The sequence below is a fragment of the Camelina sativa genome, chromosome 8 (genome assembly GCF_000633955.1).
Source record: "Camelina sativa cultivar DH55 chromosome 8, Cs, whole genome shotgun sequence".
NCBI lineage: Eukaryota > Viridiplantae > Streptophyta > Magnoliopsida > Brassicales > Brassicaceae > Camelina > Camelina sativa.
In genome coordinates, this window is record NC_025692.1 from 5,581,409 (window position 1) to 5,597,153 (window position 15,745).

Sequence of the window (15,745 nt, forward strand, 5' to 3'; positions counted from 1 at the left end):
TCGCTCTCCATTTCGGATTAATACGAAATTATCTGAATTAGTTACACGGAATACTTATTTTACCGTTGACCTTTACTTGAATTAGTGAGTTTTATCCGACTCGTTAATCCATAACGAGAATCTAGGAAGTTGATAAATAAATGAGACATTAAAAACTGATTAGGAAGACATTACGATGCGGAAGAGGGAGAGGGAGAATTAATAATACTATTTGAGTTATTGACTTACGTTACATTTTCCGAAGTGGAGAGTGGAGACTTTGATTTCCCAGTAACAAAAAATGGTTTTTGGTATTTCTCTTACTCTTTAGGAACGAAGCTATAGGTTGCATATAAATGCCCGTCCGTAGTAGTACAATGCTTGTTATCTTCTTCAAAACCCTTATTACAACTTCCCTAACACACGTCACACTATGGCTAACAAAACAACAGGTGTGTTTTCGTTACGACCAACAATGATAAGCCCTCTATCTCTATATCATTATTAGATTTAATTATAAAATCTAAATCCAAACCACTTCATTTATAAAGCCAAACCGACATATAATTTTGTTTGAATTGTAAAATCTAAACCCTAATCACCTTATTTGTAAATCCAAACCGATACATCATTTTATTCTAATTGTAAAATTTAAACCAAGCCAATATTTCCTTAAAAAAAATTATACATAATTTGTTTACTGAATCTGTTTTGCTTTTTAATTTAATTTTGATTTATTTTTTAAAATAAAATAATATATAGAAGATTTTGATTGGTTGAAAAGAAAGAAATGAACAAGAAGGTTCACCCTAGAAGTGAACCTAAGTATTTTCCTTATATTATTTGGTAACAATAGATATAAATTAGCTCCGAGTTAAATGAATATTTTCAACGCACTTTTCAATAAGGGATTTAATTCTACTATACCCCTATTCCAAAAATTCTTTTCTACATTATCCACATTTATTCTACATACCTCTCTACTATTCCAATAATTTATAATCTCAGTTTTGCCCTTTGTTTAGTTTTGCATTATTTAAATAAAGTAAATGAATCAAATACATTTTTTTAAAAAAGGGAAAAAACCATTGAACCTCTTTCCCCATCCATACAACCCACGAAACACAAAATCTTCCACCATTGAACAACCATTGAAGCTCCATTGAAACTCGTTTTAGGTAATTTCTTGGCCTATTCAAATGTTTTTGTTCAATTTCGATGTATTTGAAACTTGTTTATGGTGTAGATAGTGTTGATGTGTTAGATTTCTAATTTGGGGACATTCTTAGATTTGTTATAAATTCGTTTTTTTGTATGTTAATCTTGTTAATTCTCATTTGTTCAAGTCTATTAGAGGCAGAGTACGTTTATAATTTATGGACCTAGTTGTTGAATCGAGCTAGATAGAAATTGGATTAGGTTTTCTCCGTTTTCTCGTTTATGCAGATTTAGGTACAACTGATATTAACTGATACAACTGGTACAACTAAAGGAAAGCGAAAACTATTCTAATGTTAGTTTGAATTAAGTTTGGAGGGAGTAATGAATAATAATCTTCGCACATTCATTCATTTTGATTATGGGGGAAATTATTTAAACAATGGAGATGAAATACAATGGATTTCAAGAGAAGATGTTAGGCATGCTCTTTTGATGAAAGCACCTATTGAGCAGGTTACTTATTTTGCATTGGTTGATAAAATATGCAAAAAGATGATGGTAGCTGCAGGGACGAAGATGAAGTTTAGCTATATTCCAGTTTCAGTGAATCCTAAAAAACCAATATATATCTTTGATGATGATGATCTTTTGTGTTATCTAGAATAGAATCAAGCTGGATTTGATGTAATGCATGTGGAGCTGGATAAAGATGACGAACAACATCAAGGGTGTGAACAAAATGGAGTTGGTGAAGCTTGCCAAACTGGTGAAACCGATTCATTAAGTGTATATGCTTGAGCAGTGTTAAACATCCAAGCAGACTCCCGCATGACTGTTACCTCCTTTCTTATTACTTCCTCCTTCATCACCAACATCACCATTTGATCCAACAGGTTGCTAATATACACTGCCAAGGAGACTATTGTAGTAGTTATAGAAGAGAGATTTCTTTTGTTATTTGTTATATTCAAAGCGAAAATACACTTGAATCCCTGAGAGCACAAGAGAAAGCTTTCTGACTGAATTGCAAATTTAATTTTGAGGAGATTTGCCAAATTACATATAAATCACAAAAAAAAGACAGTTATATGTGATACAACATAGTTTCTAAAACAAGGATTGAGAAAAATATTCAGAGATAGAAAGAATCAGCAAATAACAAGTTAAGGNGGGGGGGGGGGGGGGGGGGAGTAGATGATGAGGAGTCTGAGGAGAGGACAGCACCAGATCATTCAATGTTCCCCCAAAGCTCCCATACCCCGCCTTCCAAGCTTGGCTCAATGGAAAACTCGGCATACCAAAGCTCCAAAATCTGATCAGGACCCTGAGGCCGGGCTACCCTTGACTACCTTCCAATCCGACTCAAATGGAAAACGCCACGCCGTCAGAACAATGCTTGATCACCTAAAAGCCAATCGTTTCTATTTTCTGGGGGGGGGGGGCGTTAGACTCTCTTCTTCCGTCGTCTGCGTCTGCCTCAGCCTCAAACATACATTCACTTGTTGAGAAACTAAAGATTTGACCATCCTCATCCACCACGTAAACATGCTTGCTGTCGTCCATCACCACACTTTGTTGGATTTTGAGGGGCATCTTGGGCGTAACCACAGACAGGAACTCCCAAGTTCCGGTTTCGATATCATATACCTCTGCCCAGTTTGAGGAATCAGCAGCGACATCCCAGTTCCAGCACCCTCCAAACACGTATATCTTCTTCTTTGTCTATCAAGCTTTCCGATGCTCCGCTTCGAGCCATCTTCATGGGCGTACTAGCTCGGTTCAATCAAAAAACGTGACTTCCGATGTCGTTTTGCCGTCCATGAGTCCACCGATAACATAGACCCCCCAATCATCCTCCTTCACGAAACAGGATCCTCAGATACATGTGCATATATACGTACATATGATATATGCACCCCGGTGGTGAAGGCAACCCCTCCGAGACCTCAAGATCCTGAGATCATGGGACACTGCGACATCCCGGTGCCTCTTGGAGACCATCGACAAGGCCACGAGATCCAATCAATCTCGACAACAGAGTCAGGCAGCAGTCCACAAACACATCATCTGGCACCGACCATAACCCACACACCTCCGTCTCATTCTTCCTCTTCGTGTCTTCAATCACAATTGATTACATTCTCCTAATCGCACATCTTCCCTTCATTCCTTCAATTGATTACGTTACCGGAAGGAAGGATCAATTTCCTTTCTCGCTCTATGGCTTTCTGTGAGATAGAGAGAGAGAGAGAGGGGATCCAATCCACCACCGCACACACCTCCCAATCTTTTTTTGATTTTTTTTTTTTGTAATTGAACCAAGCGGTTTAGAACGGTTCAATTACAAAATCTAATTTCAAAACCAAAATTAACTATTCCTTTTTCACAACATATAAATTACTTTTTATTTTATTTGTTTGGAGTAGATAAATTTGAGAACCTCTTTTTTTTTTTTTTGATTTGAAGTGTCCATTGATTTCTTTTCACCAATATATTATATCAATATTTTTAGGTTAATTTAATACTTTTAATAAAATTTTGTTTGTATATTTATTTTGTATTTTATCTTAGACTAGATTTTTTTTTGTCATTATTTCTTAAATATATTAATTTACATATTAAATATATTTCATTTCATTTTATTAGACGTATTTTTATATCATATAACATATTAACGATAATAATAATATGAATACCAAAAGAATTATTGTAGTCATTAGTAAAAAAGTGTATGAATTATTGCAGTCATTAACTTTAATTTTAATGTTCTTAGTTATTTAAAAATATATCCCTTCTAAAATGGATTAACAATTTCTAAATTTTTAAATAAGATTAATCCTAACATATATTTTTAAAATTAGGATTATATTTTTTGGTAACAATATATGTAAATAGCTTTGAATTAAATAAATATTTTGAACGCACTTTTAGTACACTTTGCTATTGTTCAACTAGAAAAAGTCTTAGAGCACAAAAGAATGAGCATGGAAGCTAGAAGTGTTATACAAGGCGGTTCTATGAAATCTGGTGTTCCTCACAATCTTAAATAATATATATATATATATATATATATATATTAGTGATTCAAATTAAATAAAATGGTTATTTACCTAAAAATACACTTTATCAAAAATGTTTGCGAAAAAACGCATTTATATTTGATGGTGGACTTTTTGACATTTTGGAATGTCTTTTTTACTAACTTATCCTTAGTTGGGATACATATTCTTCACATTAGCATCCATTTTTATTTTTGGAATAAATTTGAACTTTGAAGGTTTGAGAGTGAAAACTAACTTAGAATCAATGTATTTATAAGATATTTGAGTTGCGCGGTTGGGGGGAATATGCTTAGAAAATCCGAATATGTCTAATCAGTTATCACAAAATCCGATTTCAAAGATTTCCGAATAAACTCTAAAAAACAATTGTGTGATTTCCTAATTTTCTGATCACTCAAATATAATGCTAAGAACTACTATGGATAGTTATTAAATATAGAATAAGAATTTGGTATAAATGGATTTATTGTATTATTGGTAATATATTATCAAGTTACTAGATTTTAACTTAATTATTCCATATATTAGTTATGATCTTATGGTAGTTAAGCTTTTTAGGGATACCAAATTGTTTATTTCCTCATCTAACAGATTTTTTTTCAATAACCACAAAAATCAGAATTAATTAATAGATACTTTCTTTAAATTGATTTAATTAGGATTTTTATAGATTTTCTTAAATTGATTAAATTCATTTTTAAAAAGTAAATTGATTTTCTAACAATTTAAATTTAATAACCTGATTATTCTAGAACTAATTTGAACGATTTCCTAAAATATACTAAAAATGTTATTTAAAAAATATATATATATATATATATATATATATATATATATGTAGAAAATTAGGTCATTTTGGTAATATCGATATTTGATAATTGATATGATTATTATTTTATTTTATTTTAGTATAGATGAGAGATTTGTTATTTTGTTAGTTAAGATTTGACAGAGAAGTTAGGAGAAAATTAACAAATTTAATTAGAAATGAAAGGCCATTGACTTCTCCTTCTCCATCCACCATAACAAGATTGCGTTTACCACCATATCGGCTGGTATTTTGTTATATATGTATATATCAAGCTCTAAACAAGGAGGAATCAAACATTGTTAATATCACAACACATTGTGAATATGATAAGAACAAACCTATGGAACTGCTGTCTTGTTCCAAGTCACCAAACCAAAGACAAGTCTTATAAACTTCAGCCCTCACTAACTGCTAACTAACAAACTCACCACAGCTACAATCTGATACTTATATACTAGATACCTATAGGTAAAGTTTGAGCAGATGAATTTCTTCAACTAGACCCAATGCATCTTAGCTTATCAGACAATCTTGGTTCTTCAGAGATATAAACTAAACTTTTTGCCTTGCCGAGGGCACGGAGGAAACGTTTGCCATCGGTTGGTCTGTTCGATATGATAGGACTGTCGTACAACAAAGGAGAAACATAATTACGACCACAAGGCAAATATGATCGGAGTAAAGTGTTTCTGTTAAATCTAAATCCTACACAGAACCTCATCATATGGGAGATTTATACACTACACACCAAATGATGATTGTATATCAATTGGAAACCAATTATGAATTCTTTTGTATATAACAAATGAAAATGATTGTTATTATGTTTCTCATGCGGAGCTTGTTACTCCCATCAATATCTCTATGCATAATACAATCACAGTTTTGTCACTTGTAGGAAGTCTAACCTTTGACAGTTCATGCACAACTCTGTGAGTGTTCAATTCGTGTGGGTTCACAAGATGTGTTTCTGTACAGAACTAAAGATATATATATATACAAAAATGTAGAAAGATCAAACGTCTGGACTATAAGTGTCAATTGGGCTGTCCACTGTCCAATGGGTGTGTCCATATGGGCGTTTCTATATATGGGCTATATTTGGACGGGCTATAATGGACAGTGGTCCATTTGGACAATGGTCCAAAATATGCCCATGTCCATTTGGACATGCCCATTGGACAATGTTTTTTATTTTTGTTGTTTTTACTATAAAAACTAAGCTTTATTTTTGTTGTTTTTTCTTATAAAATCTGGATTTTATTTGGTTGTTTTATCTTATAAAATCTGGATTTTATTTGGTTGTTTTCTTTTATAAAATCTGAATTTTATTTGGTTATTTTCTCTTATAAAATCTGAATTTTATTTGATTGTTTTCTCTTATAAAATCTGAATTTTATTTGATTGTTTTCTCTTATAAAATCTGACAATAACACAAGAAATGCAAAGTATGAAAACAAATCAGAGTTTTGATCAAAAATTGGGAAGAGAAGAATTAAATCAGATCTTAATTTCTCCTGTTATACATAAACGGTAAGAAACATAAACAAAACCAAGGGAAAAAAAAAAAAAAAACTTCGCTGTTTTTAAAAGATAACATTATTCTTCTTTTCTCGTCTTTGGTCTTAGAGGCTTCACAGGAACTAAATAGCTCAGCAGAAGCACAGCGATAGGTATAACTGTTCCAATGTAATATACACTCTTGAAGGCAATGATTGTTTCGTGTAAGCTTAAAACCTGAAAGAAAGTTACACACAAAAGAATGAGAGAACTGTTGCAAGATACGCCAAAAAAAATGAGGGAAGAGTTTTGTTTGGTTACCATGAATCCGACTGATGAGTAATTGAGAACCACTACTGTGTAGAGGAAATTACACTGCCACAATAGTCCCTTCTTCCTCAACAAACTCAAACTCATCACCAAGTTCTTCAAAACCCCGAACCCAATTCCTTGCACAAATGAGAGCTTGCACATTGGAGGGTAATAAGCAACTCCTATATTTGTTAAGTACTCGACTCCCTATGCTAAAGGCGGATTCAGAAGCCACAGTTGTAAGAGGTATACTAAGAACATCACAAGCCATTAAGGCTAACTCCTTAAAACGATCTGAATTGTCTTTCCAATATGAGAGCAGATTCAAATTTTTAAACTGAACCATATCAAATTTTTAAACTGAACCATATTCAAATTTTTAAACTGAACCATACCAAAATCAATAAAACAAAATCAACAAACCAAAATCAACAAACCAAAATCAACAATAAAACAAAATCAACAAACCAAAATCAACTGACCGTATTATAAGAGGTACTTGGAGTTGGAGATCTCACGGCGATTCTTCTCTGATATGATCTGCAAATTCGAGAAACAAGGGTCAGTTTGCTTTATACTCAGCATTTGGAATCAATATTGGATTAAGGTAACGAGTGATTTAGAGAGCAGAGATGCCTACCATGGTTGCGAATTGCGATGAGATTGACAAAGAAGAGAGTATCTATGAATCGATTGTTAGAAGTTCTAACTTAGAACTTAGAACACCGATTGAAGAAGGAACCGAGCTTCAAGCCTCAAGCGGAACAAACCCAGGAACCCTTCAATCACGAATTGAGATGAAGATGAAGAGAGAGCGATTCAAAGAGAGAGCGATTCGAAGATGAGACGAGAAATTAAAAATCTGTTTTCCCCAAATTTAAAAACCCTAGAATTTTATAAATTTGGGCACGACCAATGTCCATCTGGTCAGAGCCCATTTGGTTTGCGGACAAAATCTATCATTGCCCATATAGACCAATTTTTTATTGGTACAGACCAAAACCCGCCCGTTTGTATTTGGACTGGACAAGCCCACGGGCGGCCCGCCCAATTGACAGTTCTAGTCTGGACCGATGATGTATTGGACTTTTAATGTCTCGCAACGAATGATTCAATAAGTGGGTTCACCACCTCCGGTTTCTCGTCCTGCAAAGTTTACAGAAACATAATAATAAGAAGAAAACAAAGGTAGGATACTTGCTGCCTTTCCATCTTAAGAGGGAAGCAGAGAGAGAGAGAGAGAGGGAGAGAGACCTGAGGACAGTGGCCGGCTTCAGGAAGAACAACGAAATCTTCAACTGCGTCAAAATTGCTATATGCTCGTCCAAGTTCAATTGGCTCCCATGGATCTTTCTCTCCCCATGCAATTAGAACCGGGCACTGCAACAGCTAAAGAATTTTAGACTACATCTTTAGTTTTACCCTATGGTGAAGAAGAAGACCGAGTAACGAACCTTGACCAGTGGGAGTAAATCCTCTGGAAGCGGTCCACCGGAATAACAGATGAATTCAAGGAAGACATCAACGGCACCAGGCTCAAGCCCTGGACGTAGTATTGCCTCAACTAGTTCATCAGTCACTTGCGAGCTATCATGGTAACACTAATTCCAAATTCACAAAAACAAAACAAAACTTTCTAAAGCACAAATACAACAAAACATAAAATCATTCTTTGTGTGTTTCTTCAGATGCAAACCATCAATACCTGACAAAGAATGCTTTTAACTGTCTCTGGTTTAGCAATGCTCTTGAAAAACAATTTTCCAATCGGAGTACTCCTAAGTAAATTCTGGAATGATTTGATGAAAGGTCTTCCAATCAATGGTTGTTTCTTGATATGAAGCATGCGGAGTGATATGTTAATAAGCATAAGCCCTCTGCATATCTCTGGCTTACTTACTGCTGCCTGAAGACCAACAAGTCCTAATTGAAAACCAACCTCTTTGTCATTTACTAAACCAAAAACAAAAAACTTAAAAGCTGAAGGATTTGCAACTTTAATCAAAGCTCTACCTCCGATAGAGTTGCATATAAAGAAGGCTTCATCTTTGACCACATCAAGACAGAAATCATTGAGTTGCTCACCCCATGTCTCAAAAGTGTAGAATGGTTCTCCACCAAACTCACGAGGATTCGGTTTATCGGAGTATCCATATCCAATAAGATCGATAGAGTACACCCTATGTGTTTTCCCAAGAATAGGTGTGTTCTTCCTCCAATGATCACTGATAACAGAACAAACAAACATATGAGGAAAAATGTTAAACTACGGTTCTCAATTCCCTGAACAAGTATCCAAAACCTCAGTTAAATAAAAGGCCTTTCAAGACTTGAGAAATCAATAATATATGTTAATGATACCAATCAGCAAATTAAGGTTGTGGTAATGAAAAGCTAAATGGGAAATGAGTAAGACCTGTTAGCACCGAAACCATGAACCAAGACCAAGGCAGGGCCACTGGTTCCAGCACATTGATATCTTATCGAGTAACCTTTCCACTTCCATGTCCTAGAAATGGATATTTTAATCAGAAACCCAAAAAGTTCAATCCAATTAGTCAGATACAGGTTTATGCAGCAGGGACAACATAGGAAAGGTGATTTTACAAGGTTTGAACTTGTAGCTCTTCAGAAGAAGCTTCGTCCGTGACCGAAGAACATGAGACGAACCCAATTCCTCTGAGAGTTGAAGATCTTACGATACTCGTCGAATTCGATTGTCGGAGAAAATGGGTATCGGTGAAACTGATAAAAGAGGAGTTCTTGACACGGAACAGCGACGGCGATTTGAAGTTGGTGAGTGGTAGAGCTGCAAAAGTACTAGTCTTCGCCATTAATTTTACGGCGAGGTTTCGTACTGAGTTGAGAGAAGACAGTATATGCAATAATATCTTTTGCCTAAAACCGTTTTGGAGTTGTTACGAAGACAAGTGTTCCCATTTGGACCAACCGTAATTTTCCTTAATCATGTCCATGTCCACGTCTTTGCAATTAGCATAAGTCTTACTTTAACGCTAATGGGAGAGGTGTGAGCGTAAGAGGATGACTGAGAAAGAATCCGAACACAAGAAGGGGGTATATTGTTTTTGCCCATAATATTCATATTGTACATGCCAAAGAATAGACATTTTCATATACACAATGCTCTTTGACTATTACAATAATATGTAAATCAAACTAAGAAAACTCAAAAGTCCTAAAAGCTGAGAAGCGGTTTGACAAAGTTACTGCTGCTGTGGTGTGCCGTGTGCACAACCTTCTTTCAGCCAATTACCTCTGAGTCATCAGAAGGCCAAATCACTGTCTCCATCAAGCGTTCACGCATCAACGCCAAGTTCTCATCCGATATATCTTGGTATATCTTCCCATGGTCGCATTTCTACACGGCAACAAACTATACAACATTAAAATTTTGGTCTTTGCTGGTTCCCATGGTATGAAATAAACAGAACTGGAGCGAGATTTAGCAGGCGATTTTTTTACCTTGATCCACTTGCCATACAAGTGGAGACGCGTAATCATCACTCTTTCTGCAAGCTCCTGATTCTCCTACAATTAGTTGAGACAAAAAGAAAAAATTCAATGTCTGTGCTTATGCTCTCAAATAAGACACAAACGTACTCCTCCTTCTCCCCAAGTTATAATCTTTCATATCAAGCTCTATATATACAAGGAAGAATCAACCATTCTTAATATCACAACACAATGTGAATATGATAAAAACAAACCTATGGAACTGCTGTTCTTGTTACAATTCACCAAAACCAAAGACAAGTCTTATAAACTTCAGCCCTCACTAACTGCTAACTAACAAACTCACCACAGCTACAATCTGCTAGTTATATACTAGATACCTATAGGTAAAGTTTGAGCAGATGAACTTCTTCAACTAGACCCAATGCATCTTAGCTTATCAGACAAACAATCCTGGTTCTCGTGAGATATAAACTAAACTTTTTATACCTTGCCGAGGGCACGGAGAAAACGTTTGCCATCGGTTGGTCTGTTCGATATGATATGACTGTCATATAACAAAGAAGAAACATAATTAGGACCACGAGGCAAATATGATCGGAGTAAAGTGTTTCTCTTAAATCCAACCCTACACAGAACCTCATCAAATGGGAGACTTTATACAAACCATAAAATGGACTTACTTATAGAACCAAGTGTATTGGGGAGGATTCATCTCGTAGAGCTGATGAAGAACCGTCCTCACAGCTTTGTATGTGAAATAATTAACAATTTGCTGCAAAAATTGAAAGCGAGCCATAAATAAGCTTATTGCCAAAGGTCAAATCTTTCTCTACAGGGTTTATGCAAAAAAAGTTCTAACCTTTTGAACATCACCGAAGGTATCTTCGTAATTCCCAGCAATGTCCTCATTCACAATCAAGAGCTTTTTGCTCCTTCGATTCGCAATTCTCGATACCCGTTTCGGAGAAAGCCTAAAAACAATGCGTGCGCCAGTAAAAGAGCTTCCTAATTCCAGAGTTCTTGTACTGCCAAGGATCTTCTTCCTCGGAGAGTTCCTGATGTTGTTACCCGCATCTAGACATAAACATGGACTGCTCGACGAGTCCATCACCGATGAGCCAACGACAAACCAAGCACCCACCATTACTCTGAACAGCAAGATCAAGACTTTTTTCACACCAGAATCAACAAACAGTTTTTGGTAAGATTCCTTTGGATCGGTTTGTAAGAATCAGTGGGAAAGGAATATGGAAGATAAATATATATAAAAAAAAAAATCCTGCTTTGTAATAACAAAACAGAGAACACGAATTGGGTCTGTAAGATGGAAATTGCCCGTTGAATCTTAGCCAGTCAAAATCAGAGAGTTGTGATATTTATTTATTAAATTTTTAATTTGCTAGCAGCAAGCAAAGGCAAAGACAAACTAGAAAAGCAAACCGGGTTGGCTTTCGGGTTTACGTGGACGCCTCTGTAGAATAAGGTGTATATTTTCTTGTCGTCTTGTAACCTGTAACTTGGAAAAACACATGGGAGAATTGCAGATTCACGAGAAAGTCTTCAGATTTACGAGTTCGAGCATTGGTCTAAAATGATTATGAATCTAACGCACAATCAAAGTCCGGTACTTTTTGGTTACCAATGGAGAAAAGAAGTTTCTGTAAGACTTTTGACCATCTTGTTGGCATGCATACGGAACTTTACCACTAGCCCAACCACCTTGTTGGCATGCATACTGAACTTTACCACTAGCCCAACCACCAAGACTTGTGCTTGATACTTTTCCTTCATCACAGACACTACAATCCTCGTGGACACCAAGGATGATTAATCGATGGTTTCATACTGGAACGTGTTCTTAGTATAGTCTGTACAGAATCAAAGATTTCAATCAAATCACTGTCTAGTGATTCTATTTGAGATAATATATTGGCTCAACTCAAAGAATGCATCTTCCATTTACTAGTAGTGGGGAGCTAGAACGGGCACAGTTTCACCATGGTGGTGAGGAATGGACTCGGAGACATTTAGTCATGTATAGATAACAACATTTTCGTGGAACCCAGTTTTAACAAGACTTACATAGTGGATAATATTAAACACTTCATACCAAGTCTTATAAAGAAGACTTGTCTAGTTATTGTATGTATATGTACAAACTTGACTTGAGACTCAATTCCATTTGCGTGTTGTCCCAGACTCGGTGGTTGCAAAGACAAAGAGTGTTTACTCGGTGATTAACATTTCCCCTTCATCCATCATTCCTTGAAGCTTCCCTCTCTGAGAAAAAAAACAAAAACTACTGTTATTATAGGTATCACCAAATTCCTACAATCCAGCCTGAAATCACTTATGGGAGTTGGCTGGATTAAAAGGATCTAAGGAAATAACCATTCCAGAAACCAGACAGCATCTCACATTTATAAACAAACAGCAACTCAAATTTATCAGCTACCTGTAAAGCTATCAACATTCAATACAAACTAACAAGAGAACAAAAGTAACAACTCAAAACGATCTACAACCCCGAAAACAGCAATGTGAAAGCATGGTTTAATGTTCCTTCTCTCAAATCTTAACTAGATCATTTTCAAACCCCATATCAAGTTTAGCCCTTTTGTGTTTGTATTCCAGGAAAGCTACCATGTTGTTCCTCAATAAATGTGTAAACTACATTAACCCATAGATCCACGCCCCTAAAGATATGAAGAAACAGGCTACAAATCCAAATATTGAACCCAGGAACTCAAAGATTCCAGAATATATTAGTATCTCAGACAGAACCCTTTTCCTAAAAATCTTCTAGAACCCTAAAACCCAGAAATTTTTTTCAATTATATATCATCCAAATCCAAATGAACGAAACCTAACTCCAACCGTACGCAAAAATCGTAATCTTTAACCTCGAGAAAACTCTTCCAGGAATCACCACAAGAGGAGGCAGAGACACCATTATCGTGACACGAGCGCACAGTCTTAAACTGGTCAATATCAAGCTTCTTGTTGATAAACCCAACTTTGAAGTAGATGGAATCAGAAGGCGGGAGATCAACCTTGATCTCATCAACATCGAGCCAAATAAAGAACCTCCTCACCTCAATACCCTTGAGCTCAGTGATCGAGCCGTAACCGATACGCCCAGATATGGTCTTATCGTAGCGAACGAGGTAGTCAAATTCGATTTCGCAGGAATCTGGCAAGTGGACAACGAATCGGCCATCGTCGGAGAGGGTGAAGTTGGTGACGTTGTCTGGTAAGAGACCGCTTGGGAGACCGTACTTTGGGAGGAGCTCGTAAACGGTGGAAATTGAATCCGGGTCGGGTTCGTTGAGGGAATGGGTTATTGGAGTAAAGAGGGTGAGAGAGAAGAAGAAGAAGATTGAGATGAAGATACGGTATATGTCTCGAAATTTTTTTCTTTTAACCCTAGAGAAATTCTACACCCAATCAGAATAGAACACGTGGCGAAGTCGATGGACGAAAAACGTCCCAAAATAAGAAGCGTTTCTTCGATATTGGGCCTTTTTGAATTAAATTAAAATCAGAAAAAAACGAAGGACGGCCCAAAATAACGCCGTTGCACATGCTCTTAATATGAAAATTTAATGGGTTATGTTAGAGACTGTGGAGGATTGTTTTAGGCGTAATTTTGAGATTAATTTGGCTCTTTTTTTCTATTTTTGTTAAGAGTAGAGAGGATTTTGTATACGTAATTTGATAAAGAATCATCGGAATATTCCACAAAATTCAACTTTACAAGTCACAGTCGCCTAATATCTACTTTTTTTCAGGTCACCAATATTATCTGAAAACGTTTTTTTTTTAATACCAAAAATTAATAATTTCACAAAGTTGTTTGTATGCAATTAAGAAAATAGTTAACGATTTTGGACAATTACATACTAGATTAGATTACGGCACATTCATAAATAACACAATCTACATACAGTATATGGATGGTCTCTTTTTTTACATCAATATGGATGGTCTCTTAGATAAATACAACTATGTCTCTATATATTTACAGTTACACACATGATCAAGCTCTCAGAATTGGAATAAGAAAACATCATGAGAAATTTGGTTGTTTTCTATCGGCGGCTATGATTTCTCAAGCTTGTGACTTAATTCCACTTTGTGACTCGGCATCATGAACTTCAACCATGGTCATCATGATCTCCGTGTCTTTGGATTCCTTTGTTCGAAGCGCATAATATTCAATTTTCTCACCGTAGATTCTTTGCAAAAATATATAGAACGACATTGCAAAGACGGTCACAGCCACAAGAAACCAGCTGAATTGGATGTTTACCAATGATATTGCCCTATGAAGAGCTTTGACGCTTGAGCATCTTATGGTATGTTTACCCTCTTCAATGTGAAGAAAGCAATCCTTGGGAACCAAACTTGGCGTCCAAAGCATGCAAGCCATTGTCATAAGCCATATTCCTTGGAAGGAAACACTAACTGACCGAACAAAACTCAACACGAAGCTGCTTGGTAAGGCGATTCCCAAGAGTGTTGTCACCAAAGCGACAAAAACTACCAGTTGGAGCAACAAATGGTAGTGTCCCTCAACGCCTGTGTGGTCTGACGAGTGGAAATGGAAGAGGAAGAGTTGTTGGGCGAAGGCGAGGGCCGCGATCAAGTTGAGGAGGGCCCTATGAGCCACTGGCCTTGTTTTATCAAATACAATGGCGAAGGCTGCATAGGTGATGAAGGTGAGAGAGATGCAAGAGTGTTCAAAGTTATGGAGATGGTTTGATGGGATGGTCCCATCATTGGGATCAAATGGTTGGTGATTCTTTTGTCCAAGGAAGAGTTCAACAGAAATGGAAAGTGAGGAGCCTATAATGATCGCGAGAGGCTCTACATATCTTGATTTGGATACGGGAAACCATAAAGGTGAAATGTATGATTTTGGGTGTAGAGAAAATAATTTGATGTGGCTAAAGAGGTGCCATAGACCAAGTGCAAAGAAGAAAAAGCCCGGTAGAATGTGACCCACCAATGTCCCCATGTTTGAAGCTTTTGGAGGTTGATATTATGGATAGTCCTACAAATATAACTTTGGAAAAGTAATGAATTGAAGATGACTATAAGAGTTGATGAGCAGAGAGATTATGCACCATTTCTTGACTTTGCTTCAAGAATGATGATGCTTTGTGTCTGGTCATGTATGTGTAAGGCAAGTGAGAAGACACGATTCGATTTTATATTTGTAATAAATCGATCTCAAGTAACTTGCAAGTATAGACTTACGACCTTACGTGTATGTTTACGTTATCATATGTTTATGGCCTTTCCAATATGTGCATATGCTATTTGGGCCTCTCATTTCTAGTAAACTATAGATTAGGTCTTTTGTGCAACCCAATTTAGAGAAATACAAACCGATATGTTTGCAAGAAATAAAGCCACATTTTTCTCTCAACAAAGATAA

The 15,745-nt window shown here is 36.1% G+C and overlaps 4 protein-coding genes across 5 annotated transcripts; all 4 read right to left on the reverse strand.

The window, feature by feature from the left end:
* Positions 6,465-9,731, reverse strand: LOC109124530 (pheophytinase, chloroplastic-like). Of its 2 annotated transcripts, XM_010422502.2 has the most exons (10): positions 9,433-9,731; positions 9,242-9,334; positions 8,839-9,050; positions 8,531-8,748; positions 8,280-8,426; positions 8,080-8,205; positions 7,466-7,971; positions 7,308-7,365; positions 6,835-7,037; positions 6,465-6,750 (listed from the first exon to the last, which is right to left on the reverse strand). In XM_010422502.2, the coding sequence occupies exons 1-7, from the start codon at positions 9,657-9,659 to the stop codon at positions 7,915-7,917; spliced, it is 1,080 nt and encodes a 359-aa protein (XP_010420804.1). In that variant the 5' UTR covers positions 9,660-9,731; the 3' UTR covers positions 6,465-6,750; positions 6,835-7,037; positions 7,308-7,365; positions 7,466-7,914. The 2 variants fall into 2 exon arrangements, with proteins under 2 accessions (XP_010420804.1, XP_010420803.1); XM_010422501.2 differs by having other exon boundaries at positions 6,835-7,365.
* LOC104706321 lies at positions 9,880-11,653 on the reverse strand. Its single transcript, XM_010422503.2, has 5 exons — positions 11,162-11,653; positions 10,983-11,074; positions 10,789-10,846; positions 10,309-10,374; positions 9,880-10,204 (listed from the first exon to the last, which is right to left on the reverse strand). Exons 1-5 carry the CDS (start codon positions 11,444-11,446, stop codon positions 10,088-10,090), a joined length of 618 nt encoding a protein of 205 aa, XP_010420805.1. The 5' UTR covers positions 11,447-11,653; the 3' UTR covers positions 9,880-10,087.
* LOC104709237 lies at positions 12,315-14,229 on the reverse strand. The gene is made up of 3 exons (XM_010425886.2): positions 14,219-14,229; positions 13,206-13,728; positions 12,315-12,582 (listed from the first exon to the last, which is right to left on the reverse strand). The coding sequence occupies exons 1-3, from the start codon at positions 14,227-14,229 to the stop codon at positions 12,529-12,531; spliced, it is 588 nt and encodes a 195-aa protein (XP_010424188.1). The 3' UTR covers positions 12,315-12,528.
* On the reverse strand, positions 14,206-15,468 carry LOC104706322 (transmembrane protein 45B-like). Its single transcript, XM_010422504.1, has one exon. The coding sequence runs from the start codon at positions 15,320-15,322 to the stop codon at positions 14,414-14,416; it is 909 nt and encodes a 302-aa protein (XP_010420806.1). The 5' UTR covers positions 15,323-15,468; the 3' UTR covers positions 14,206-14,413.

Coding starts and splice junctions, on each gene's coding strand:
- LOC104709237 (XM_010425886.2), bottom strand. Junction 12,583..13,205: donor CCTGGAAGAGTTTTCTCGAG/GTTAAAGATTAC, acceptor TTTTTTTCTCAG/AGAGGGAAGCTTCAAGGAAT.
- LOC104706321 (XM_010422503.2), bottom strand. CDS start 11,446: ATGGTGGGTGCTTGGTTTGTCGTTGGCTCATCGGTGATGGACTCGTCG. Junction 11,075..11,161: donor CCTTCGGTGATGTTCAAAAG/GTTAGAACTTTT, acceptor CAATTTTTGCAG/CAAATTGTTAATTATTTCAC. Junction 10,205..10,308: donor TGTATGGCAAGTGGATCAAG/GTAAAAAAATCG, acceptor GTTGCCGTGTAG/AAATGCGACCATGGGAAGAT.
- LOC104706322 (XM_010422504.1), bottom strand. CDS start 15,322: ATGGGGACATTGGTGGGTCACATTCTACCGGGCTTTTTCTTCTTTGCA.
- LOC109124530 (XM_010422502.2), bottom strand. CDS start 9,659: ATGGCGAAGACTAGTACTTTTGCAGCTCTACCACTCACCAACTTCAAA. Junction 8,427..8,530: donor TTAAAAGCATTCTTTGTCAG/GTATTGATGGTT, acceptor ATTTGGAATTAG/TGTTACCATGATAGCTCGCA. Junction 8,206..8,279: donor ATTTACTCCCACTGGTCAAG/GTTCGTTACTCG, acceptor TAGCTGTTGCAG/TGCCCGGTTCTAATTGCATG.